Raw genomic sequence first — 23,441 nt, 5'->3', positions numbered from 1 at the left:
AAATACCAACGCATTCAAGGCAATGGCGCCAGTCTCTGAGATGGCGGTGCGTTCACATCAATGCGGAAGTATATTCAGAATCAGCCCTTGTGAGAACATATAAATTTGAATGGATGAATAGGAATAGAGAGTGAGAAAGAGAAAGGATGGCAATGAATGGATGTGAGAATTAATTGGCGGGATGGGATAGAGCGAGTGAGAGCGAGAGGAGGGGGGGGGGGGGGGGCTCTGTTCTGGCACCCTAGGTACGTCTCTAAGCACCCCCACTATATTACAGTGCTGTAACGGTTTTTGCACTGCGTTTCCTCACCCGCCTCATCCTGTCCCTTCTTTTTCCACTGAAATTTCAAGCAATTTGGATCGAATTTGTTTATTGCTTTGAAAAAAATATCTTACAGGAAACTAGCTAGACACCTGGTATGACCTTGTGCTTGGCCACTACCGCTTTGTACACCATGGGTGGCAATGGGGAATCCCCGCTCCGCTATTTTCGCAATCCATTGATGCGAGAGTCACAAAATGCAGCAATAACACATCACTACAATTTCATAATTATTATGTGAATAGCCGTGAGTACGAGTCTATATCAGCGGGTATTGACATTGTACAATTAAACAATAAGAACAAGATAAAGTTGATTCCGACTGTGGAAGATATATTCACTGAGCAATTTGAATTCTGGCAAAGCGTTGTGTGTCGTTATAATACTACCACATTATCCAGCTTGGACGGAATATTATATGAAATGGGATTTGCAGGTGTGGCGTACACGTGTGGCGTTTTAGTTATACTTCTAAGCGGTGAGTATACAACTATACCAGGCTTTGAGTAAGGGCCTTTTCACACGTGAATCTTGAATCATCATTGAATTCACCCAGATTACAAGCATTTGCAGATCAGTTCGTTATCAATTGCTTAAGACTGGCTTCATAAGAAAATATCTCACTCGCTCAGCAACAGAGAAACTGGTACATTTACTCATTTCTTCACGATTCGATTTTGGTAATAGCCTGATTTACAACTTACCAGATTCTCAACTTGGGAGTTGCAGAGGTTGCAAAATGCAGCTGCGCGTATTTTAACTCTATCTAGCAGGCGCCACCACATCACCCCTATTGAAAATTCTTCACCCGTTGCCCCTGAATAAACGCGTAGTCTTTAAAATCCTTTTTTTTTAATTTTTCATATAGTCAATGGACTTTAAGTCTTTGATGCATAAATTACCAACCCTTAAGAAATTTACAATCCTCATCATCCAATCTCTTACAATTCCAGTTTATGCGGGGAACGGGCCTTTGCGCATGCAGGGCCCAACCTGTGGAACTATCTTCCATAAAGTTTGAAAACCCAGACTTCATTGACCACAAGGGCAACCTGAAAAGATACCTGTTTAAGAGTACTTTTTGATAGACATTGACTTATTGTACAATGATTTATCTTTGTTGTTTTGTTATAAATAATTTACATTTTCTCTATGACATTCATTGTACCAAATTTCTTAGGAGATTTTTTTCAAACTTTTAATGATGAATTTTCAAGTATTAACTGTTTGAAGGTTAGATTATGTTGGCTCGTTTTATGGATGCAACTCACACATGAAAAAAAAAATATTTTGTGATTTTTTGCCTATTTTAGGGCATTTGGTTTTGGTGAAAAGTAGCTAAATTCGTTCTTTTTCAGTAACATCTTTCAGTAACCAGGAGAGTAAGGGCAATCACACATAAACTACTTTTGGGCAATAATTTTTTTCCCCTCTAAAATTTTGGAATTTGGGGTCCAAATCCAGGATTTTTCAAGTGCACTGCAAAAACACCGATGTCGTTTTAACACCAGCCCGGAATCTATATGTCCACACCAGAGAAGTGTTTAACAACACCAGTTTGGTTTTGGTCTAACACCAGATAGGTGTTTATACAGCACCTAGGTGTTTATACGAACCTTCGGAATAACCGAACCTTCGGAATTACGAAGCTTCGGAATTAAGAATGTATGCGGTTTAGACAATTAGTACTAAAAACATCATCCCAAACTGGTGTTAAATCATGGACCTACTCTAGTAGGTCCATTGTTAAATCAACACCTGAGTGTTTGCAGTGTGCCTTTTGGGGATATTCTTCAGCTTAAACATACTTTATAGACCCTATGATTATATACAGTATTTGGTGGCACTGAGTTAAACTGTGTTTAATCATTTTTGTTTCAATCTGCTAGGCAGTAAGAACAAAAAACAAACAAACCTTTTTCTCATATATCATTGCTTTCTTTAGTATACTCGGCTGCGATCTCATATTTCTACTGGAGATGTAGCAATGAGAGCAATCCAAGTGAGTATGATCATCTTGTTAAGGGTGACATTTATGATAACGGCTCGGTGTAAAAATGGCGGAGGTAAAAACGGAAGAGGTAAAAATGGCAAAGGTAAAAATGGCAGAGGTAAAAATGGCAAAATTCAAATTTGTTGGCTATGTATGGGATGAAGTGCTGTTCTACTATACGAACTGGTCAAGATAAATCCTTTCATCAATCACTAATTGAAAACATTTTGGCATGAAAATGTTTGAGTTTAATCATATCAACGATAAATTATGGATCTAAAATGATGACAAAAAATCCATATAATATCTAATCAGTTCATAATACTTCGTCGAGAGGAGTCCATTCCGAGTTCAATAATTATGACTGATATTAACCGGAAGGGCTCTGTCTTTTCCTTTTTGATGTAGCATGTCATGATCTTTACCTCTGTAATTTTTGCCTCTGCCATCATTACTTCTGCCATTTTTACCTCTGCCATTATTACCTCTTCCATTTTTACCTCTGCTATTATTACCTCTGCCATTTTTACCTCTGCCATTATTACCTCTGCCATTTTTACCCGGCACCTATGATAACTGTGCATAATACCTCCAGTTTAGATTTCTATTTAGATTTCTTTTAGAACCCCCTCCCAAACCCAAGGGCGGAAATCTCTCCCCAAAGGTAGGGAGCCCAGGGGATGGAAAATTTGACAAGCAAAAAAAAAAGAATAAAATTAAAGAAGAAGGTTACCACCCAAAAAGTAAGTTCATGTCCTCCAAAATGCGTGTATTATTTCCATTTTGAACGATTTTTTTTTCATCATAAAAGACCAAAAATAGTAGGGGGACATTGAATAATGTGTCCCCCTACTATTTCGAGTAGAGGGGACGCGTCCCTCCTGGGATTTTCGCCCATGCCCAAACCAATATAACTCTTAAGGAAAGGAAATAAATATGGGAAACGAAACTCCCAAGGAACAAGTAATTTTCCTAATGTTGCCACTTAAAGCTGTAGTAAATAAACGTATAGCTGGATATAGAAAGGTCAACTGGATTATTTTTTTACTGCCCCAAGAAATCGTGGAGCATCAAATGGTTCTAATAAATTTTACTGAGTAGGCACAGTGGCCAGCAGAGAAAAATATATTTAAAAATGCATAAAACAAGAGAGAGAAATATCAAAGGTGATGCAAACAAATTATAAAAAACTTTTTTTTTTCTGTATAGCATTATCAATTGCAATAAGGCTATAAACTGATTAAGTAAGATAGCTCCATTTTGTTTGGCAATTTTATGGGATTTTTGTCAACATTTCATTGAAGATTGATGACACGCATGCATCCTACCACAAATAATGAGATGATTACACAGTAAAACAAAAATAGTACGTTGTTTAAGCAAGTCACTCTAACAACAAATTGTTTAAACTTTTGGAAATTGCTTAACCTTTTTTAACAACTTGTTCATAACTTTTAAACAAAATTATCAAAATCTTTAACAATAGTTGTTAGGATGACTGGCTTAAACAGCTCGCTTAAAATTTTAAACAACGTTTTTACAGTTTAATAATAATAATAATAGTTAGAATAATGATTATATAGTAGTAGCAAATGTAGCATTATTACTAATAGTTTGAAAATGATGATAAACCCACGTCTGACGTCATTGGTTTATGTTTATATCATATCGAAAAAGGTACCCAGCATTACTCCAAAAATGTATTTAAAAATGTATTCATTTATGTAAGATTCTACTTTTAATTTTTTTGTGTATATTTAAATGTTTTTGTGTATATACAGGGCCCCTTGGCAGAACAATACTGAAATTGGAAGGGCATGACGGGCTAGCCTGTATAAAGACTAAATAAAAAAAGCGGTGGGAATCCCCTAATGCTATAATTACTTGTCATGGTGGGGATTCCCCACCGCATAGATGAAAGAGGGTCAAATGAACAAGAGCTTGATTGATGGGTTCATGTATTTTTTTCTGGAAGGTCTGAATAAATGGAAACTCAATAAGCAGGATGCAAGGCATGGTGTTTAAGCTTTCTTGGGCATCAACCTTGTAATACCCTCCTCAGGGGCGGATCCAGGATTTTCCAAAGTACATTTTCCGAGAACAATTTTGACAAGTAAAAAAGAAGGTCTTCACTTTCAAGGGGGGGGGGGTGGCTAACTTATATTCTAATGGCATTAAGTTGCATTACTAATTTTAATTGTGCCTGTCAAAGAGGGGAGGGGGACACGGGCCGGCTCCCCCCTGGATCCACCAGTGATCCCCCTCCCCTCACACTTTCTTCCCTACAAATACACAAATAACATAACCGGTAATAAAAAAGATTATGAAATAAACACACACCCACACATCATGACACAATGCAAAACAGAGAAGATAAAATAGAATAGAAAATAAGACAAGATAAAAAAAATGATAAAATACAATTACAATTACAGGGGGGGGGGGAAATTGCGGTTGTTTAAATAATTGTTTAACTAATGAAATAATGTTAATAATGACACTGGTAATTTAATAATGACTAATGATTATAGTATAATTATAGTAATGATAATGATAATAATAATAATGCTTATAGTAATAATGATAATGATTAAGATGATAATAATAAAAATGATTCTAAACATAATAATGAAAGTAATAATACTGATAGATCTGACTGCGATTTCGAAATAATTATAGTTTTAAAAAAATACCTAACTCGAGAAAATTATAGCAAGGTTGATTTTTATACTATTAGTTTCTTCCCTTTTTTAAAATTCCATTTAGCCAGAAAGGATGTTTTAAGTTTTAATGAAAATCAATCTTCAATTCTGTCTTCATCTTCAACACTCTCGTGACCATGCATAGATATGTTTTCAAATATTTTTCCACAACTCTGAAAAGTAAAAAAAAAAGATAAATGACCCGAATTTCTCATTCGTTTAGCCTTGCCAACTCTGCCCACTCTCGAGAATGCTCCCGAAGTAGTCAGCGTTGCGAACTCGTACATTTCAGTGAGATGGAATCTTAGTTACAATGGTGACGGTCCAGTCTGCGGGTCCAACGTCTATCTCCAACATCCTACGTCGACATCGTGGTGGAGTGTCGGTTTTGTCCCCGTGGAAGAAGATGTATCCTACTACCAATTTGTGATTGATAGACTGGATGCAGGGACCAGCTATGGTATAAGAGTCCGTCTTTTCCACTGCTCGGGGAAAGAAGGGGCACCAAGCCCCGAACTATCCGCGTCAACAAATATTTATGGTAAGTTGATTTTCCCGCCCCTTGTGCGCAATGGTCCGTATTGCGAAGTTGGATGTGATTATAATATTTTTTTTTTTTTTTGGGGGGGGGTGGTTGCGTATTCCGAAGTCGGGTTTAACTTAGTCCATGGTCTAACTCTGTGCTAAAATTATGGCAAGCCGAACAGTTCAAAATTTCCCGTCAGGTGATAATAAAGTTGTCAATTCAATTTAAGTCAGTGAATGCTTCTCATGTTTACTGTGCTCTTTACTAATTCTTTAATAGTGAAGACAACTGTCATACTTATCCTTCGCAGACAGTTAATAATGTTTTTGGATTCAAATGAGCTGATGCATTGAACCTCTACTGTTATAGATTTAAGTAACAATTGGCTTTCCAAGGTTAAACCACTACTTAAAACCAAAGTTTAAATTACACCCGAATTCAGAAAACGGGCCATTGTGCTGGCATTTTATCACACAAAACCGCATACGCTTGCTATAAACAGGATAAATCATTCCAGCTAATTAAAGGACGATTGTAGTAAGCATGGTACGGTAGCATGAGGACCAGAAAAAAAATGCGCTCTTAGAAACTGGCCACTTTAAACATGTGAACATGGTATGCCAATGAAAAGATACAGGGGGGGCGGGGAACTACGAACTGGCTAAACTTTGTGCAAGGCTGCACAGCGACCGAGCAAGAAAATTCGGTGTTCATTTCCCCAAAATTGCACCAGATCATTCTGAATGAACATGCTATACGACGGGCACAAGTAAAAGTTCGTTTGTATGATTTTACCAGAGAAACATGTTAGGGCATTTCGACGGATTCGAGAACTTAAAAAACATGTATTACCAAACTCCCTTTATGACAACAATCAATCAGTCTTTGTCGAAAACAGATTGATGAAAACAGTTTCGTCCAGGACCCTGTACAAACGACATTCTTGGCAAGTGTTCGTCAACCCTCCGTTCCATTTTACCAATTTTCGACAAGCCTCCTAGCTGTTCATTATCGCTTGACGGGCATTTTCAATACATTTACTCTGTTCTTGGATCTGTCCCCGTTACAATTGCGAAAACTCCCTATTGTTCTCTAATCAGTGAGGAGAAGATAACGAAAATTATTTTAGCTGTATTTATATCACTTCAATTAAATGCATGCTTTTTTTTTTTACCAAACACGCAGAAATATAATTATAACTAACCTGAATTTCTCAATCATTTAGGCTTGCCAACTCTGACAAATGCACCCGAAGTAGTCAACGTTACGAACTCGTATATTTCGGTGGGATGGCATCTTAATTACAATGGTGGCGGTCCAGTCTGCGGGTCAAACGTCTATCTCCAATATCCTACGTCGTCATCGTGGTCGATTGTCGGTTTTGTTCCCGTGGAAGAAGATGTATCCTACTACCAATTCGTGATTGACCGACTGGAAGCAGGGACCAGCTATGGTGTAAGTGTCCGTCTTCTCCATTGCTCGGGGAAAGAAGGGACAGCAGGCCTCGAACTGTCCGTGTCAACACAGAATTATGGTAAGTAGTATGCGCATAATGGTCTGCTTTCCGAAATCGGATTTAATAAAAACTCTGGTCTAAATTTTGTGTTTTAATTATGGATAGCCAGTTGTGACATAAGATCTAATATAGGTTTGATATATAAGAAAGACACTGACTTCAGAAATTAGGACAGAGCGTAACTGAGAGATATAACAGCTCTCTCCTGCCCTGAATGTGATGAAGGCGGACAAGACCGGCTGGCCCGTCCAAAATGGTCAAAATCATCGAAGAAAGGTCTACACCGTAAACCTAATCGCACTGGAATGTGACTGAGCTATAACCTTTGAAACACTAGGCTCCAAAAGCCATCGGTTATAATGTTCAATTCTTACTAATGTCCTAAATCATGTCGATGTTATTAGTATAATTATTATGAAAAGGAAGTAAAAATCAATTTTCTTGTTAATTTCATTAACTAGTTTTGCCTAGTTTGTACCAACGGCCTAGTACAAAAGCATCGGGAACATCCTATGCTACTATCCTATGAAAAGGAAGTAAAATCAATTTTCTTGTTAATTTCATTAACTAGTTTTGCCTAGTTTGTACCAACGGCCTAGTACAAAAGCATCAGGAACATCCTATGCTACTATCCTGTGGCAAGATGAATACGTCGGCGATGGACCGACGTGCGGTTATGCAATTGACAGGAGGGGTATAGGAGATGATGTCACGCCTTGGAAGACGGCGGGTCTCGTACAATTGGAACCGGGACGACAGTCAGCAGAACAGCGTGTCTTCAACCTAACTGGCTTAGAACCGTCTATGGACTACCAGGTCTCAGTAAGACCTATCTTTTGCGATGGCGCGAGGACTATCCAGCTTGGAGAAGGGCCGTTATTGTCTCTAACGACTTCCAAAATTGGTAAGTTTATCAAACATTATCGGCCTATTAGTTACCTCTCTTTCGGTAAAAGGCTAAATAAATGTGGTCATATTTATTATTTTAATAATAGTGATAATAACAATAATGATAATATCCTTCTACTTTATTCAACATTGCTACAATATGAACTAAATAGGCGCTTCACTGTCAATGTCGTTTTCGTAATTTGTGTTCATGTAAGCAAGCCCCAACTCGTCCCCTCTTGAACATTTTATTTAAGGGACGATTTTGTCGAAGAGAGCATATCGACCATGGAAGAAAATGCACTCTATTCACCGGTTAAAATGGCCACATTAAACTTCAAAACATGATAGGCCAATATAAAGATGCAAGGGTAAAAACGACTGCAATTTAGCAAAGGTGCTAAAAAATCTGGAAATAAAAAATAAGAATGAATGAACTACCTGAATCTCTCTCTTACTTAGTATTGCCAACTCTGAAGAATGCACCTGAAGAAGTCAACGTTACAAACTCGTATATTCATGTTGAATGGAATCTTGATTACAATGGTGACGGTCCAGTCTGCGGGTCCAACGTCTATCTCCAGTCTCCTTCGTCGACATCGTGGTTGAGTGTCGGTTTTGTCCCCGTGGAAGAAGATGTATCCTACTACCAATTCGTGATTGACCGACTGGACGCTGAGACCAAATATGGTATAAGTGTCCGTCTTTTCCATTGCTCGGGGAAAGAAGGGGCAGCAAACACAGAACTGTCCGCGTCAACACAGAATTATGGTTAGTTGTTCCTTGACAGGTTTAATTTCAAACTCTGATCTAAAGCTGTGATTTAATTATAGAGAGCCAATTGTGACATGCATCTCTGATAATAGAGGTTCAGTTTATAAGTACATTTGAGTCCCAAATCATTCGTGATCGTGTGGAATTAGGAAAGAGCATGCAAAGCAAACATGAGATATACTAGTAAACAATGTACACAAATTTAACACGTTTGGCTTCCCAGGATGTTTCTTGGTTAAACTGACGCCTGCGGGCCACTATGTTCCAGTGAACTACTCCCCGCCCCTCCCTCCCTTGAGATTTTAAGTGGTTCCCTAAATTATACACATTACGCAACAAACCATCCACTCCCATCCTCTCCTCCCTCAGACAGAATTTCTTGACGTCTGCTATCCCCCCCTGATGGTTTGGGGACATATGGCCGGTTATAAAATTGTTATATGGATCCTGATTGGCTGAAATATATCACATGACTGGTTATTTATTCCAGTTATTAACAAATTTGCTAATGACTGCTACTAATGGGCATGATTGACTGGTCATGGTTTTGAGATGATGATGGTGTGAAATGTAGACACGTAACTTTGCTCGGGTATGGAATAACTGCTGCCTCTTCCTAACCTTTGAAGAAACAGTCCAAAAGCCACTCGGCTATGTGTTAAATTCTTTCTGATACCCTTGACCGTGTAAATGACGTCTAGTAATATGGATGATATTAATTCAATTTTACTTTCCATTTCATATAGTTTTGCCCAGCTTGAACCACCACCCTAACACAACAGCATCGGGAACAACCTATGCTACTATCCTATGGCAAGATGAATACATCGGTGATGGACCTACGTGCGGTTATGCAATCGATAAGAGGGGTCTAGGGGATGACGTCACGTCTTGGATGACAGCGGGTCTTGTGCCACTGGAACCGGGTCGACAGTCAGGAGAACAGCGTGTCTTCAACCTAACTGGCTTAGAACCGTCTATGGACTACCAGGTCTCAGTAAGACCTATCTTTTGCGATGGCGCGAGGACTATTCAGCTTGGAGAAGGGCCATTATTGTCTCTATCGACTTCCACAATTCGTAAGTTTATCAAACATTATCGGCCTATTAGTTACCTCTGCCACAGTTTCGGTAAAAGGCAAATAAATGTGGTCATATTTATTATTGTAATAATAATAATAACGATGATAATGATAATAATGATAATAACAATAATGATAATATCCTTCTACTTTATTCAACATTGCTACCATATGAACTAAACAGGCGCTTCACTGTCAATGTCGTTTTCGTAATTGGAATTCGTGTAAGCAAGCCACCCCTTCCCTCTTAAACATTCTAGTGAAGGGACGATTTTGTATAAAGCTCTAGACCTTGGAAGAAAATGCTCTCTTTTCACCGGTAAAAATGGCCACATTATACTTCAAAGCATGATAGGCCAATATAAAGATACAAAGACAAAAACGACTGTAATTTAGCAAAGGTGCTAAAAATCTGGGAATAAAAAATAAGAATGAATGAACTACCTTAATTTCTCTCTTATTTAGTCTTGCCAACTCTGAAAAATGAACCTGAAGTACTCAGCGTTACAAATGCAAATATTTCGGTGGGATGGGATTTTATATACAATGGCGACGGCCCAGTATGCGGTTCCAACGTCTATCTCCAGTCTCCTTGGTCGACATCGTGGTCGAGTGTCGGTTTTGTCCCCGTGGAAGAAGATGTAACCTACTACCAATTCGTGATTGACCGACTGGACGCAGGGACCAGCCACGGTATAAGTGTTCGTCTTCTACATTGCTCGGGGAAAGAAGGGGTGGCAAACCCCGAACTCTCCGCGTCAACAAATAATTATGGTAAATGCATAATGGTCTGTTTTCCGAAATCTGATTGGATAATAAACTCTGATCTAATGTTGTGTTTTAATAATGGATAGCAAGTTGTGACATAAAGATCAAATACAGGTTTGATTATATAAGAAAGACACCGACTTCAGAAATTAGGACAGAGCGTAACTGAGAGATATAACAGCTCTCTCCTGCCCTGAATGTGATGAAGGCGGACAAGACCGGCTGGCCCGTCCAAAATGGTCAAAAACATCGAAGAAAGGTCTACACCGTAAACCTAATCGCACTCCAAACTCCAAAAGCTCTCGCTTATAATGTTCAATTCTTTGTCCTCAATCATGTCAATGTTATTAGTATAATTATTTTGGAAAGGAAGTAAAGTCAACTTTCTTGTTAATTTCATTAACTAGTTTTGCCTAGTTTGTACCAACGGCCTAGTACAAAAGCATCGGGAACATCCTATGCTACTATCCTGTGGCAAGATGAATACGTCGGCGATGGCCCAACGTGCGGCTATGCAATTGACAGGAGGGGTATGGGAGTTGATGTCACGCCTTGGAAGACAGCGGGCCTCGTGCCATTGGAACCGGGACGACAGTCAGGAGAACAGCGTGTCTTCAACCTAACTGGCTTAGAACCGTCTATGGACTACCAGGTCTCAGTAAGACCTATCTTTTGCGATGGCGCGAGGACTATTCAGCTTGGAGAAGGGCCGTTATTGTCTCTAACGACTTCCACAATTGGTAAGTTTATCAAACATTATCGGCCTATTAGTTACCTCTTCCACATTTTCGGTACAAGGCTAAATAATTGTGGTCATATTCAGTATTGTAATAATAATAATAACGATAATAATGATAATAATAAAACTAATAATGATAATAACAATAATGATAATATCCTTCCACTTTATTCAACATTGCTAGAAAATGAACTTGACAGGCGCTTCACTGTCAAAGTCGTTTTCGGAATTGGAATTCATGTAATGGTTAACAACGTTTCTGTGCGGTCAGTATACGTACTGGACTCTGGACAAACGGCATATTTTAAATTTTTGGTCCAGTGCGAATCTTCGGGCGATCTGCTTTCCCGGTCTATCAACTTTCGACAAGAACCTCTCAGATGTCTATTGTGATTTTAGTTTCATAGAAATTGGTGCGTTGTAGAAAGCGTCTGTGAATTAATTGCGAAAATATGCTCATACTTAGCAGCAGGCATCATTGGTAAGGCTAGACTAAGAGGGTGTTGCAAGAAACTTGCGATCTGTTGCAAATCTATTTTCGGTCCCTAAATCAATTATATGTCTTGCAGTAAATTGCAAATCAGTGATTGATTGCTAATCTGCTCCTTGAAACAAAAAGTTTAGTCTGATTTATAGCTAACATTGATCTATCAGCTGTAAAATTGCAACAGAATATTTGCAATTGATCGTAAATATTTTCTTGCAACACCCCCTAAGAGGGCACCCAGGTAAAGTTGTACATAAAATGCCTCAAATATCTATTAATACTCTTTCGTGATTCAAATCAACATGATCAATACACCTCTGAATATTACCTTGTTTGCCTTCAACAGTGCCAGACATGCCAGATGGAACTGATACCACTGAAATCCCGCCAACAACAGCGACATCTGCCTGCCCGAGTGTGAACTGTACAGAATGCGGTGACTGGAAACTGGCTTTTACTGTCCTAACTGCGCTACTTTTCCTTCTAATTTAGTACTTTTTTTTAGTTAAGTAACACGCATTTTTCATTGGATGAACTCGGACACCCCCGATTAGCTAGCTGCTTCAATTCTTAGTTTTGGCCCCAGACGTCTCGTCCCTAAGCCTTGATCTTAAAAGCTCTAAAATACGTCCGTGCCTGACTTTGTAAAGGGAGAGCGAACGGACAAAGAATTATGTGTTGTCTCTCATTTATTGTGTGTTAAAGAGAGCTAGGCTTGAAATATGCATTTTGAGATAACTTTTATGAGGACGAATTGGCCGATAGTTTTACATGTGTAGAGAAACGAAGATGGTTTTGAGAGGAAATGTACCTATTTTGATACTTGTTAATGTACTCATTGTGATTTGAATGTATCGAGTAGTGATACCTTTGAACCAAAGAATTTCAGACCAATTTTGCTTATACCGTCATTATCTAAAATATTTGTTTAAAAATAGTCCATTAACAACTTTAAGTTTATCTAAATAAAAATGACCTATGTGATCGTTAGTGTGGATTCAGGACTCTTCATTCAACATCTTCCTGTTTGACAGAAATAGTTGATTTTATTTTGATAACTTGAACTCTGGTCGAATAACGGGGGTCTGTTCTTAGACCTACAGAAGGCTTCCGATGTAGATTTGATACTTGACAAGATGTAAGAATCTTTAAAAGTGGTTTAAGATGTATTCGACTAAAAGACAACAATGTGTTTCAATGAAAGGAGCAACAAGTTCCTTATAAAATGTGACAACAGGTGTCCCTCAGGGTCCGTACTTGGGACCCTGATTTTTTGTTTATATGTCAAAGATTTAGGAAAATACTCCTATATAATAACAAAAACTCTATTTATATGCAAATGATACTACTCTCTTTAATAGCAAGAATACAATGATTAGCATACAAAGAAATTTGCAATACGATCTGGACTTAATTGCGAAATGGTTCAATATTGATCTCATGTATTTACACCCACAAAAGACTAATACTATGATTTTCAGTAATATACGTAAATTACAAAGTAAAATAATCACAGTAAAATATGATAATACAACTTTGGAGCATGTTGATGATATTAGATACCGAGGAATCATTTTCGACTCTCAATTAAGCTGGTCTTTACATATACAGTACATCTCTTCTAAAATGTCACGTTCTATTGCTTGCATAAGAAGAATGGAACATTTGATCAAGAGAAATCAATTGAAATAGTTATACTTTGTACTTATATTGTCATATACAGACTATAGTTGTACAGCGTGGGGAAATTGTTCGAAAAATAATATAAACTGATTACAAACATTGCAGAATAGATATGCTCGCTTGGTTTTGAATGGAGATTACGCAACTTCACAATGTTAACTTTGTTAACTGCACTTTGACGGGCAATCTGTTGAACAGAGGATTAGATACCAACAATGTTTTCTAGTATACAAAATTTGGAATGACTATGCACCAAAATACTTGAAACCATTATCTGTAATAAACTATCCATTATTCCGCCCAAATCAACTACAAATACCATACCCTAAATCTGAGAAATAAAACTCATTCTCATTCACTGTAAATTCTATATTGAATAAATTACAGTTGTCCTTACAAAACTCTAAGTCCCCAAATAACTTTTGATTTTTTTAACTTTCACCAACACGCTCTCACTTTACAACTTGGGTCAGTTGGTGAATTGTTTGGTTTTTAACGGCGCTCTCATAAAAAAGAAAAATAATAATATATTCGCCAATCAAAATTATTCTAACATATCTAAGGATGTTTTGCATGTTATTATTATCAGTAGATACGGCCTTATATTTTAAGATTTGAATAGTATAAGACCGTTTATTGAAGGAAGGGGTAGTATACCGCCTGCAACCGCAGTTAATTACGGTATATATTTATGAGTTTGTTTGTTTTCAGCTTTTATTTATGTTATTTATTTCATTATATTGATGTTCTGTTATCTATTCATTTGCCATGAAAATATTCTGCTATTTATTTTATCATGTTTATATTATTATATTCGTAGAGGGCTTCATTGTAAAACAGTTGGTTTAACTGAACCGGGCTACCCTCCATACATATATCGATCGTGTTAAATAAAACTTCTTTCTCTCTTTATTTAGATACCTGTACCTGTACGTTTTGCTACTGTTTAAAAAGAAATTACATAAATGTACATAGAACATGTGGAGCATTCTGTTCATAGCTGCATTGATAACACACTTGCAAATCATAAATCTTACACCAGTGTAATGTATTTCATATATATGTATAAATCTGCATAATTTATTATGGTATATAATCAATTTGAATTTTCAACAGTAACTAGAAATGATAGGTCTTTACATCATAGTCAGTCTATGGACCTGTTTTTCACATTGGAAACCCAACAGTTTTAATTTTTATTAAATTGTTCTTTAGTGACCGTGTTTATCAGTAAGAAAGAGTGTTATGAATAACGGTTATTTAAAACATTTTGTATGTTATCACCCCCCCCAAAAAAAAAAAAATATATATAGGTATATTTTGGATAATGTAATCTAAGATTTTGTATTCATGTTCAAGAATTTTATTGTTATTACTCCCTCCATTTCCATGATTTTAGCCGGACTGTATCCGGGGCATAAGCATTTTTTTCGAATATATACATGTATCTCTCGCTATAGACCTTATGCATTTACGTCTTCACGCCACCTTTATCTTGCATGCATTGGTGATCTGCATCCGGCGGCGCTTCTCTGACAATTCCGTACGCGTATTTCCTGTAGTATCCTCTAAGGGAGGGCGCTGTAAGATCACGACATGGTATTATGCATAGACCCGCATTCTGAAGTCGGGTTTAATTCAAATTCTGGTTTTAAGTTGTTGTTTAACTATGGAAAGCTAGTTTATACATAAATCTCTAACAGAGGTTCAATGTATCGGCTCATTTAACTCCCAAAACATTATTAACTGCCTAGGAAGGATAAGTATGACAAAATTAATGTCTTCACCATTAAATAATTATTGAAGAGCGCAGTTAACATGAGAAGCATTCACTGTAAAATAAACTTTGAAACGTTTGGCTTCCCATAATTTTAGCACAGAGTTAGACCATGGTCTAAGTTAAACCCGACTTCAGAATACGGGCCTTAAGGTTTATTCCCTACCAATCACGTCATCAGGGATCGAGTTCCAGAGCCACACAGTTACAGAATGAGTGTCTCCACACGGCATGGTCGTATAGTAGATATTGGAGATGCTATCCGTTGACGTGCTATTAGACCTGTTAGATATAACGGTGTGGAGATAGTTCCACACTGTTGACTCCTCCGGGAATGTTTACGGTGCTTATTCATAGTGGCCTCGTTAATTATTAGTTTCAATGTTACCATGGTTACATATGTCTCTCTCTCTCCGTCTTTGTCCCTCTAAATCCCCTCTCCCTTCCACTCTCTCTCTCTCTCTCTCTCTTGCCAGTAGTTTGCACAATATGCTGCGTATTTTCTTTAGTATTTTCAGGAAAAAATCATCTAGATGCTGTCTGCACAAAGGTGTCTCGCAGTGTGGGTTTTTTTCTCTTTTTGTATTTTGTAGATTAGTATATCCTATATTCTATGTTAATGGTAAAAAAGTATTCCAGGACCCCACTCACAAACTTTGCTTTTAAAGGGGTCCTAGCTCCAATTCGTCTATGCAATAATCAAATTGACGTGTGTTTATGTACTCAATTTACTTTGCATGTTCATGTATATCAATTTTGATTATGATGTGATGTTTTTGGTTTTAAATAAACAAACTCGAACTTGTTTGTAATTATCCATACTCTGTCATAGCCTCACTGAATTATCAAAGTGAAAGTCATCAAATATTAATTGTAATAAATTTGTAATGGTGTAAACCATGATACAGTAAAAATGATGTTTAAAACTGTAATACAACGCTGTTTGCTATATAAGTATTATAGTTGTTGTTTAAAGTTAAACTCGTGTTTAAGATCTTAAACAATAAAGTTTATTTTTTAATATTTAATTCTTTACAAGCATGGTTGTTTAAAATATAAAAAAAATACTGGATGTATAGAAAACAACGATGTATAAAATTTTAAACGGCGTTTGTTACCTACTATCATTTTAGACATAGTATCCCATAATTAGTAACCATCTGGAATAAAATTATTGGAAATGGTTTTTTGACTGATTTGAGTAGGTATGGGTGTCAACATTTACCAAAAAAAAGTTAGGAAGAATACGGGTTGGGGAAAGTGTTTTTTTCAAGGTCAAAGGTCAATGATCTTTTTAAATATACTGTATCATGGTATCTCCAGATAAAATACTACAGGTTGGTGATCATGGTGTCAAAATGCACAGATTCTTACAAGAAGATCAAATAAAATCAAATCAAGTACCTACAATGCTCATTCACCGATGAAATTCAAGGTCAAAGCCTTTCAAAGTTCAATGACCTTTTTTACATTATATACCATATACGGTATAATGGTATCTCTGAGATGAAAAGGCACAGGTTGGTGATCTAGGTGTCAAATTGCAGAGGTTCTTACAGGAAGATCAAATAAAATGAAACTAAGTCCCCAAAATGCACATTAAACAAAAACATTCAAGGACAAAGCCTTTCAAAGATCATTGACCTTTTTTTGAAATTATATATCATATACGGTATAATGGTACATGTATATCCGAGATGAAAATGCGCAGGTTGGTGATCTTGGTGTCAAAATGCGCAGATTCTTACATGAAGATCAAATCAAGTTCCTACAAGGCTCATTTACCAATGAAATTCAAGGCCAAAGCCTTTCAAAGGTCAATGACCCTTTTTACATTATATACCATATACGGTAATGGTATCTCTGAGATGAAAAGGCGCAGGTTGGTGATCTTCGTGTCAAAATGCACAGATTCTTACAAGAAGATCAAATAAAATCAAATAAAGTACCTACAGTGCTCACTTACCAATGAAATTCAAGGTCAAAATCTTTCAAAGGTCAATGACCTTTTTACATTATATACGGTATAATGGTATCTCTGAGACATGTGAGATGAAAAGTCGCAGGTTGGTGATCTTGGTGTCAAAATGCAAAGGTTCTTACAGGAATATCACATGAAATAAAATTAAGTACCCAGAATGCATATTAATCCATTAAGTTCAAGGTCAAAGGTCAATGACCTATTTCCATAGGCTATATATTGTATGATGGTATCTCTGAAATAAAATGCTGCATGTTGGTGATTTTGTTGTCAAAAGCAATTCTTGCAAGAAGATGAAAAGGCACAAAATAATCATAAAGAATAATCCTTCACCTTTGATATCCAAAGTCAAAGGTCAAAAAATAATAAATATTTATACATCCATGCATGATCCCTCCCCCCCAAAAAAAAGTAATTCATTATATTCACATTTTATTTGTGAATTATAGAAAGAAAGATACCTATTTGTAATGAAAATTTCACTCTGAAATAAGGATAAATAATGGCCATGGAAAATATATTTAGGGGTTAGAAGTCAATCAACTATATCAATAACGTCAGGGAATTTAGGTAAATAGGTGATTCTGATGGGAAAAAGACTGAACTGCGTGAAAAATGAACACAAATTAAATAGTTGATTCCTTGACCAATGATGACATCAAATTACAAGTTCGAGGTGAAATTGATATCAAATAGCGCTTTTTAATACATATTGTAGTAATGCATTGCCAAAAGTGTAAAAAAAAATCATGTATGATATAATTTAAAATGGTGAAGTTGTCTAAAGTAGCAGCATTTACATATGCATTTAATAAATCTAAATTAAGGCACTAATTTCTCTGTAGCAATAGGTCACTAACCTCAAATGCTACAATCAATACTGTAAACTACATCCTAATCTGTAAATGGAAAGGATAGGTCTAACTTTAATGGCAAGCATCATCCAAGAACATTTTCATATAGCCAGGGACAATAATGAAGAATTAAAATAAGGCAATCATTAGAGCTGCAGTTTTTGTCATAGTAAATGAAGTTTTGTGTCTCAACTTCAGCAAAAAGTAATTAAACTCTTGAAAACCTTCTGACGTTTTCAGGACTTTGATCTGGCCCATTCAATAAAAGCCTAATAATGTTCTGTCAAGGGATACTAGACCAGGGTCTATATTATTACTGATATGTTGCATAGCTTGATTCTCAAGAAATGGACGTGATGGTGCTGTAGGAGTTTTGTAAGGTCGATTGATGTGTACTTTTAAGCTATTATCTCCTTTTGAATTTCATTATCATATGCCTAATTTGTGCATGATAACACTCAGTTATTCAGGACCAAATACATGATCCTTGTACAAACTGATACCTAGTAGAAATAGCATCATGGGTGGTACGACAGAGAGCAGATATGAAGTTTTGTCCTGCAGCATTAGCATCTCAGGAGATTCTGGCAGGTCGCAATGAGAGGTAATTAATAATAATATGGGAATTCATCTTTGTTGAAGTTGAGATACATGCAGCTCTAATGATGGCCTTTACTTCATCACCCCTCTACTGTTTTGAAAGGCTCTCAGATGATGCTAGCTGTGACATGAGACTTAGACCTATACCCATTTTTCAGAAGATTAAGCTAATAGTTAATAGTATTTATTATAGCATTGAGGTGAGTGGCCTATCGCTGGAAAGAAAAAGACACAACAACCTTGATTTAGATATTATGATGCATTAAATGCTGCTACTTAAGATAAAAATCATATATACATATACCTGATCTTGGATTTCAAGGGTGAAAGTTTATTCTTTATATTCATTTTGGTGTTGTTCAATCTGCTTTTACAAATCTTTGCATTTTGGCACCAAGATCAATAACCTGCGGTGTTTTATCTCAGAGATACCATTATTATTATCTAATGTAAAAAAGGAAAAAATGAAGTTCAAGGGTGAATGTGCATTGTCGATACTTAATTTCATTTTGTTTAATCTTCCTGTAAGAATCTGTGTATTCTGACACCAAGAACACCAATCTGCGCCGTTTTATCTTCGAGATACCATTATATAATGTGGTATATAATGTATAAAAGGTCATTGACCTTTGGCCTTAAATTTTATGGGTGAATAAATGCATTCTATGTCCTTAATTTTATTTTGTTTGATCTTCTGATCCGAATCTGTTCATTTTGACACCATGATAACCAATCTGTGCCTTTTCATCTCAGAGATACCATTATACAGTATGATTTAAAAGGTCATTGACCTTTTGAAAGCTTTGACCTTTAATTTTATTGGTGAATGTCCATTCTAAGTGCTCATATTTATTCTATTTTATCTTCTTGTAAGAATCTGTACATTTTGACACCATGGTCACCTGCCTGTACCTTATCATCTCAGAGATATCGTTACACAGTATGGTATATAATGTAAAAAAAGGTCATTGACCTTTGGCCTTAAATTTTATGGGTGAATGTGCATTCTATGTCCTTAATTTTATTTTATTTGATCTTCTGATCAGAATCTTTGCATTTTGACACCATTATCACCAACCTGCGCCTTTCCATCTCAGAGATACCATTATCGGTATATATGAAAAGGTCATTGACCTTTGACCTTGAAAAAAACCACTTTCCCCAACCCGCATTCCTCCTAACTTTTTTGGGGTAAATGTTGACACCCATACCTACTCAAATCAGTTGAAAAACCATTTCCAATAATTTTATTCCAGATTGGCTATTTCCAGGTCTAATTTAGGGATACTAACAGCGTTTTGATTCCAATCGCAATTAATTTTATTTTACTTTTTAAAATTATTTCATGTACTTCTAAATTATTTAATTTCATTTTAACCATATTTTCTATTCAAATGTAATACTTGGTAGAATATTTTTTTCTAAATATAATTAGTTGCGTGAGATATGTATATGGCCATTACGACTAGAAATAAAACTATACCAATCAAGTTTTACTCTGTATTTTGGCAAGCTATTAATTCGATAGTGCTGGTTTGTTTCAATGTGCTGCACTGTGTGATGTTTTTCATACTTTAATGATAATTGAGTGTTTGCTTGTACTTAAATGACATTATAAGAGACTGCCACAAAACTATCAGATGTCAGCAAGACCTGTTTTGTCACGTCATACCTATAATGATTATAATTATAGACGAATAAAATATCATTTTAAAATTTACTCAATTTTATTCACCTTTGCAAAATGAAAATAAAAGCCTGTGGAGCTTCAATTTATGATTATACAAAAGCTGCCATAACGACTTAAGAGTATTTTTTTTAAAGTGTGATTTTTTTAAACCCCCGGTGATGTAAAAAATAGATATTACTAAAGTCCCAATGAATGTCTTTTAAAGTTTGAATGCGTGAGATTTGTGTACATCTTCAGAAATCTAGATGAAGGAGGGATAAAATTTAAGGGACTGTGGCCCCTCTCCCTTTTTAGGACCCTCCTTTTTTGCTCATTATAAATGCTCGCCATATTTGCTAAATCCTAGATCTATCTACTCTATGACCTAAATAAGAAATATTTATTTCCAGGTGTGAAATAGACACCGTGTCTATTTGGATGATAACTGAATAGACTAAAGGTTTTCTGAATACGGGCCTTGTACACTAGCTTCCTAAAAATAAGTATGTGTGTGTGTGGGGGGGGGGGGGGTTGACAGTGTTTTTCGGACCAAAATCATCTTCATTCTCGAGGAAAACCTTTTCTTTGGGTTGGATTCCTTAACAAACCAGCAGCCCTCTTTAAACAAACGTTTCCTGACGCCCTCCTGACAGAAGTTTACCATTTTTTTCGTAGAGGTAAATAAAAAAGAAATCAAACCAGATGTATGCCAGATATTTTGTTTGCACCACCAAGGCGTGAATCGACTATTTTTTTATGGGGGGGGGGGGGTGGTGGTCCAAGATGGGCTAAATGTGACGTACAATTAAAAAATGAACTAATGGGATATGTAGCATAAAGATTTATGAACCACAGACCCTTTCCTTTTCCTTTTTTTGCTGTCCTTTATTATCTTACTCCTCTTTTCATCATTTTGTCTCCCACTACTTCAGGCCAGGCTTACAAAGAGTTACAATTGATCCGATCAATCAACTTTGGAAAGCCATAAAAGTCAACATAGAAAATGCATATTTGTTCAAAAACCTTTCTTGATATGAATGTATTACCATAAATTCATTTCTTGACAATATGGTGTGTTCTCGTTTGTTTACAAAGGAAATTTTGCAAATTTCCTGTAGAAGAAATTATGACACTGAGGGATTTCCATAGAGTTAAGAGTTAACACAAAGGTTAGTGATTAATCGTCCGCTTGATTTCCACGATTACTTAACTTTACATTGTAGTGAATGCGATCAATCGTTGACAATGTTCTCCGATGATTGCTGAGCTCTATCACACGGGGCCCCTGGTCCAGTGAATCGGTATTTAATAGACACTTCTTTGTCTCTAATCATGGATGCCGAACGAAATAAACTCAAACCGTCGCTTCGGATGGTTCCGCATCAAACACAAAAATAAACAACGATTCGGCGGTGAATAATTAAATAACATTACAATGATAGTAACTTTGTTTTGGTCTATTAACCATGTGGGTCATGTTACACTGTCACGCATGATGCGCATATAACATGTATAATAGATTCATGTTGGCCTCACAGTTACTTTATATTAATAAAGACCATGCCGATGTGTGTGCTTAATACCCCTGTATTACGGAGAAATAGGTTAACACTACGAGTCTTTTTTAAGAAAAAAATGATTAATATTAAAAGATAATTTTGAATTAGGAAAACTATAAGGAATGGGTTTAAGGTGAGGGTTATTTAATCTACGATATAGCTTTATATCACATATCCAAATCCATCTAGTTTTCTTTTTTATCTTTGTCAAATTGAAAATGAGTCCACAGAATTCATCTGGCCGTAGGTCAACAGAATGATTAATGTTAGATAAAGTGGTCATTAAGCAAATTGGATATATAGCCAAATAAAAATTAGATAAACAACAACAACAAAAACAGAAACCCCCGAAATTCAACTTCTGTCTAGCGTGGGCCCTGGTTGCAATCACTAAAAGAACAAACATAAAGTTGCTTTCATCATATTTTATATATATATATATATATATATATATACATATATATATATATATATATATATATATGTATATTACAAATTGTAGTTTAAACGGCGGCCATTTTGGATTTTAATATGGCAGCTGAGACGTGCTCAGTTAAAAATGGCACCATAAATTTTTGGAATCAGCACCCCCAAAATGACAAAGTAAGGTAATAAAATCCATGTTTGCAGGCACTTCTGGCTGGAGCCAGGAATCTGACACAACGGTCTGTACTATATATATATATATGGGGAATCCCCGCTCCATTTACCGCAATTCGTTTCATCGCAGCTAACTTGTGTGAAATTAAGATACCTGTTGGACGCCCAGATCGGATTCGCCATTCCGTTCCTAAATGCCCCTAGTTGTCAATGCGGCTGTGCAGTAAGCACAATAAAGCATCACATTTAAATAATAATTATGTGAACGACGCTGAGTATAACTGTATATCAGCTGGTATTAATGTGATAAGATAATAAAGGATATGAACTAAATTTGACACCAACTCTGGATCTTGGCAGCAATGCTGTGTATCGTCATGTCATACGTATAGTACAACCAGGGAAGTGTATTTTCTGATACAACCATTACATCCATCTAGGACTGCAGATTTATGTATATTGAATGATGTGTTACAGTTTAACTGTTAACATCGGTCTATTATGCCTATTCGGTAAGTAGACAATATATGTCCGTATTTATTCATGACTTCCAAGATTTGTGTTCCTTTAAGTATAAATAAGCCTACACTTCTTCCAAGAGAATGGCAACTAAGACGAAGTTGAGTCGCATTTCATACCATGGTAGCCTCAAAACAGTGAGAGTGAAAATGAAGATGATAGCCCTCAATATTTCAATTCAATTCAATTTTATCCAAAATCACTTTAAAAACACATACTATTTGAAAGATCAAATTTAACGAATCAATACATGTATTACATAATACATTATAAATGTACACAGCATTATGAAAGAAATAGTAAATATGAATAGGGAGGATGTGGGTTTAAAAAAAGTAAATTGGCCTCTTAAGGTCAATCCCCGAATCCCCCTCCCCACTTCAGAAACTCGTATGACATAACA

The 23,441-nt window shown here is 36.3% G+C and overlaps 1 protein-coding gene across 1 annotated transcript; it reads left to right on the top strand.

The window, feature by feature from the left end:
* Positions 1-501: 501 nt before the first annotated feature.
* LOC121417169 lies at positions 502-15,286 on the top strand. Its single transcript, XM_041610760.1, has 10 exons — positions 502-800; positions 2,268-2,324; positions 5,241-5,558; positions 6,769-7,077; positions 7,631-7,963; positions 8,410-8,718; positions 9,468-9,800; positions 10,268-10,576; positions 10,978-11,310; positions 12,143-15,286. The coding sequence occupies exons 1-10, from the start codon at positions 746-748 to the stop codon at positions 12,286-12,288; spliced, it is 2,502 nt and encodes an 833-aa protein (XP_041466694.1). The 5' UTR covers positions 502-745; the 3' UTR covers positions 12,289-15,286.
* Positions 15,287-23,441: the final 8,155 nt, after the last annotated feature.

This window comes from Lytechinus variegatus, chromosome 6 (genome assembly GCF_018143015.1).
Source record: "Lytechinus variegatus isolate NC3 chromosome 6, Lvar_3.0, whole genome shotgun sequence".
Classification (NCBI taxonomy): domain Eukaryota; kingdom Metazoa; phylum Echinodermata; class Echinoidea; order Temnopleuroida; family Toxopneustidae; genus Lytechinus; species Lytechinus variegatus.
Note: the sequence above shows the minus strand (reverse complement) of the source record. Positions and strands in the feature narration are given on the sequence as shown.

Bases quoted from the DNA above. Each gene is read 5' to 3' on its own strand.
- LOC121417169 (XM_041610760.1), top strand. From the start codon at position 746: ATGGGATTTGCAGGTGTGGCGTACACGTGTGGCGTTTTAGTTATACTT. The intron at 2,325-5,240 runs GTGAGTATGATC...TCATTCGTTTAG, and splicing joins TAGCAATGAGAGCAATCCAA to CCTTGCCAACTCTGCCCACT. The intron at 11,311-12,142 runs GTAAGTTTATCA...TGCCTTCAACAG, and splicing joins TCTAACGACTTCCACAATTG to TGCCAGACATGCCAGATGGA.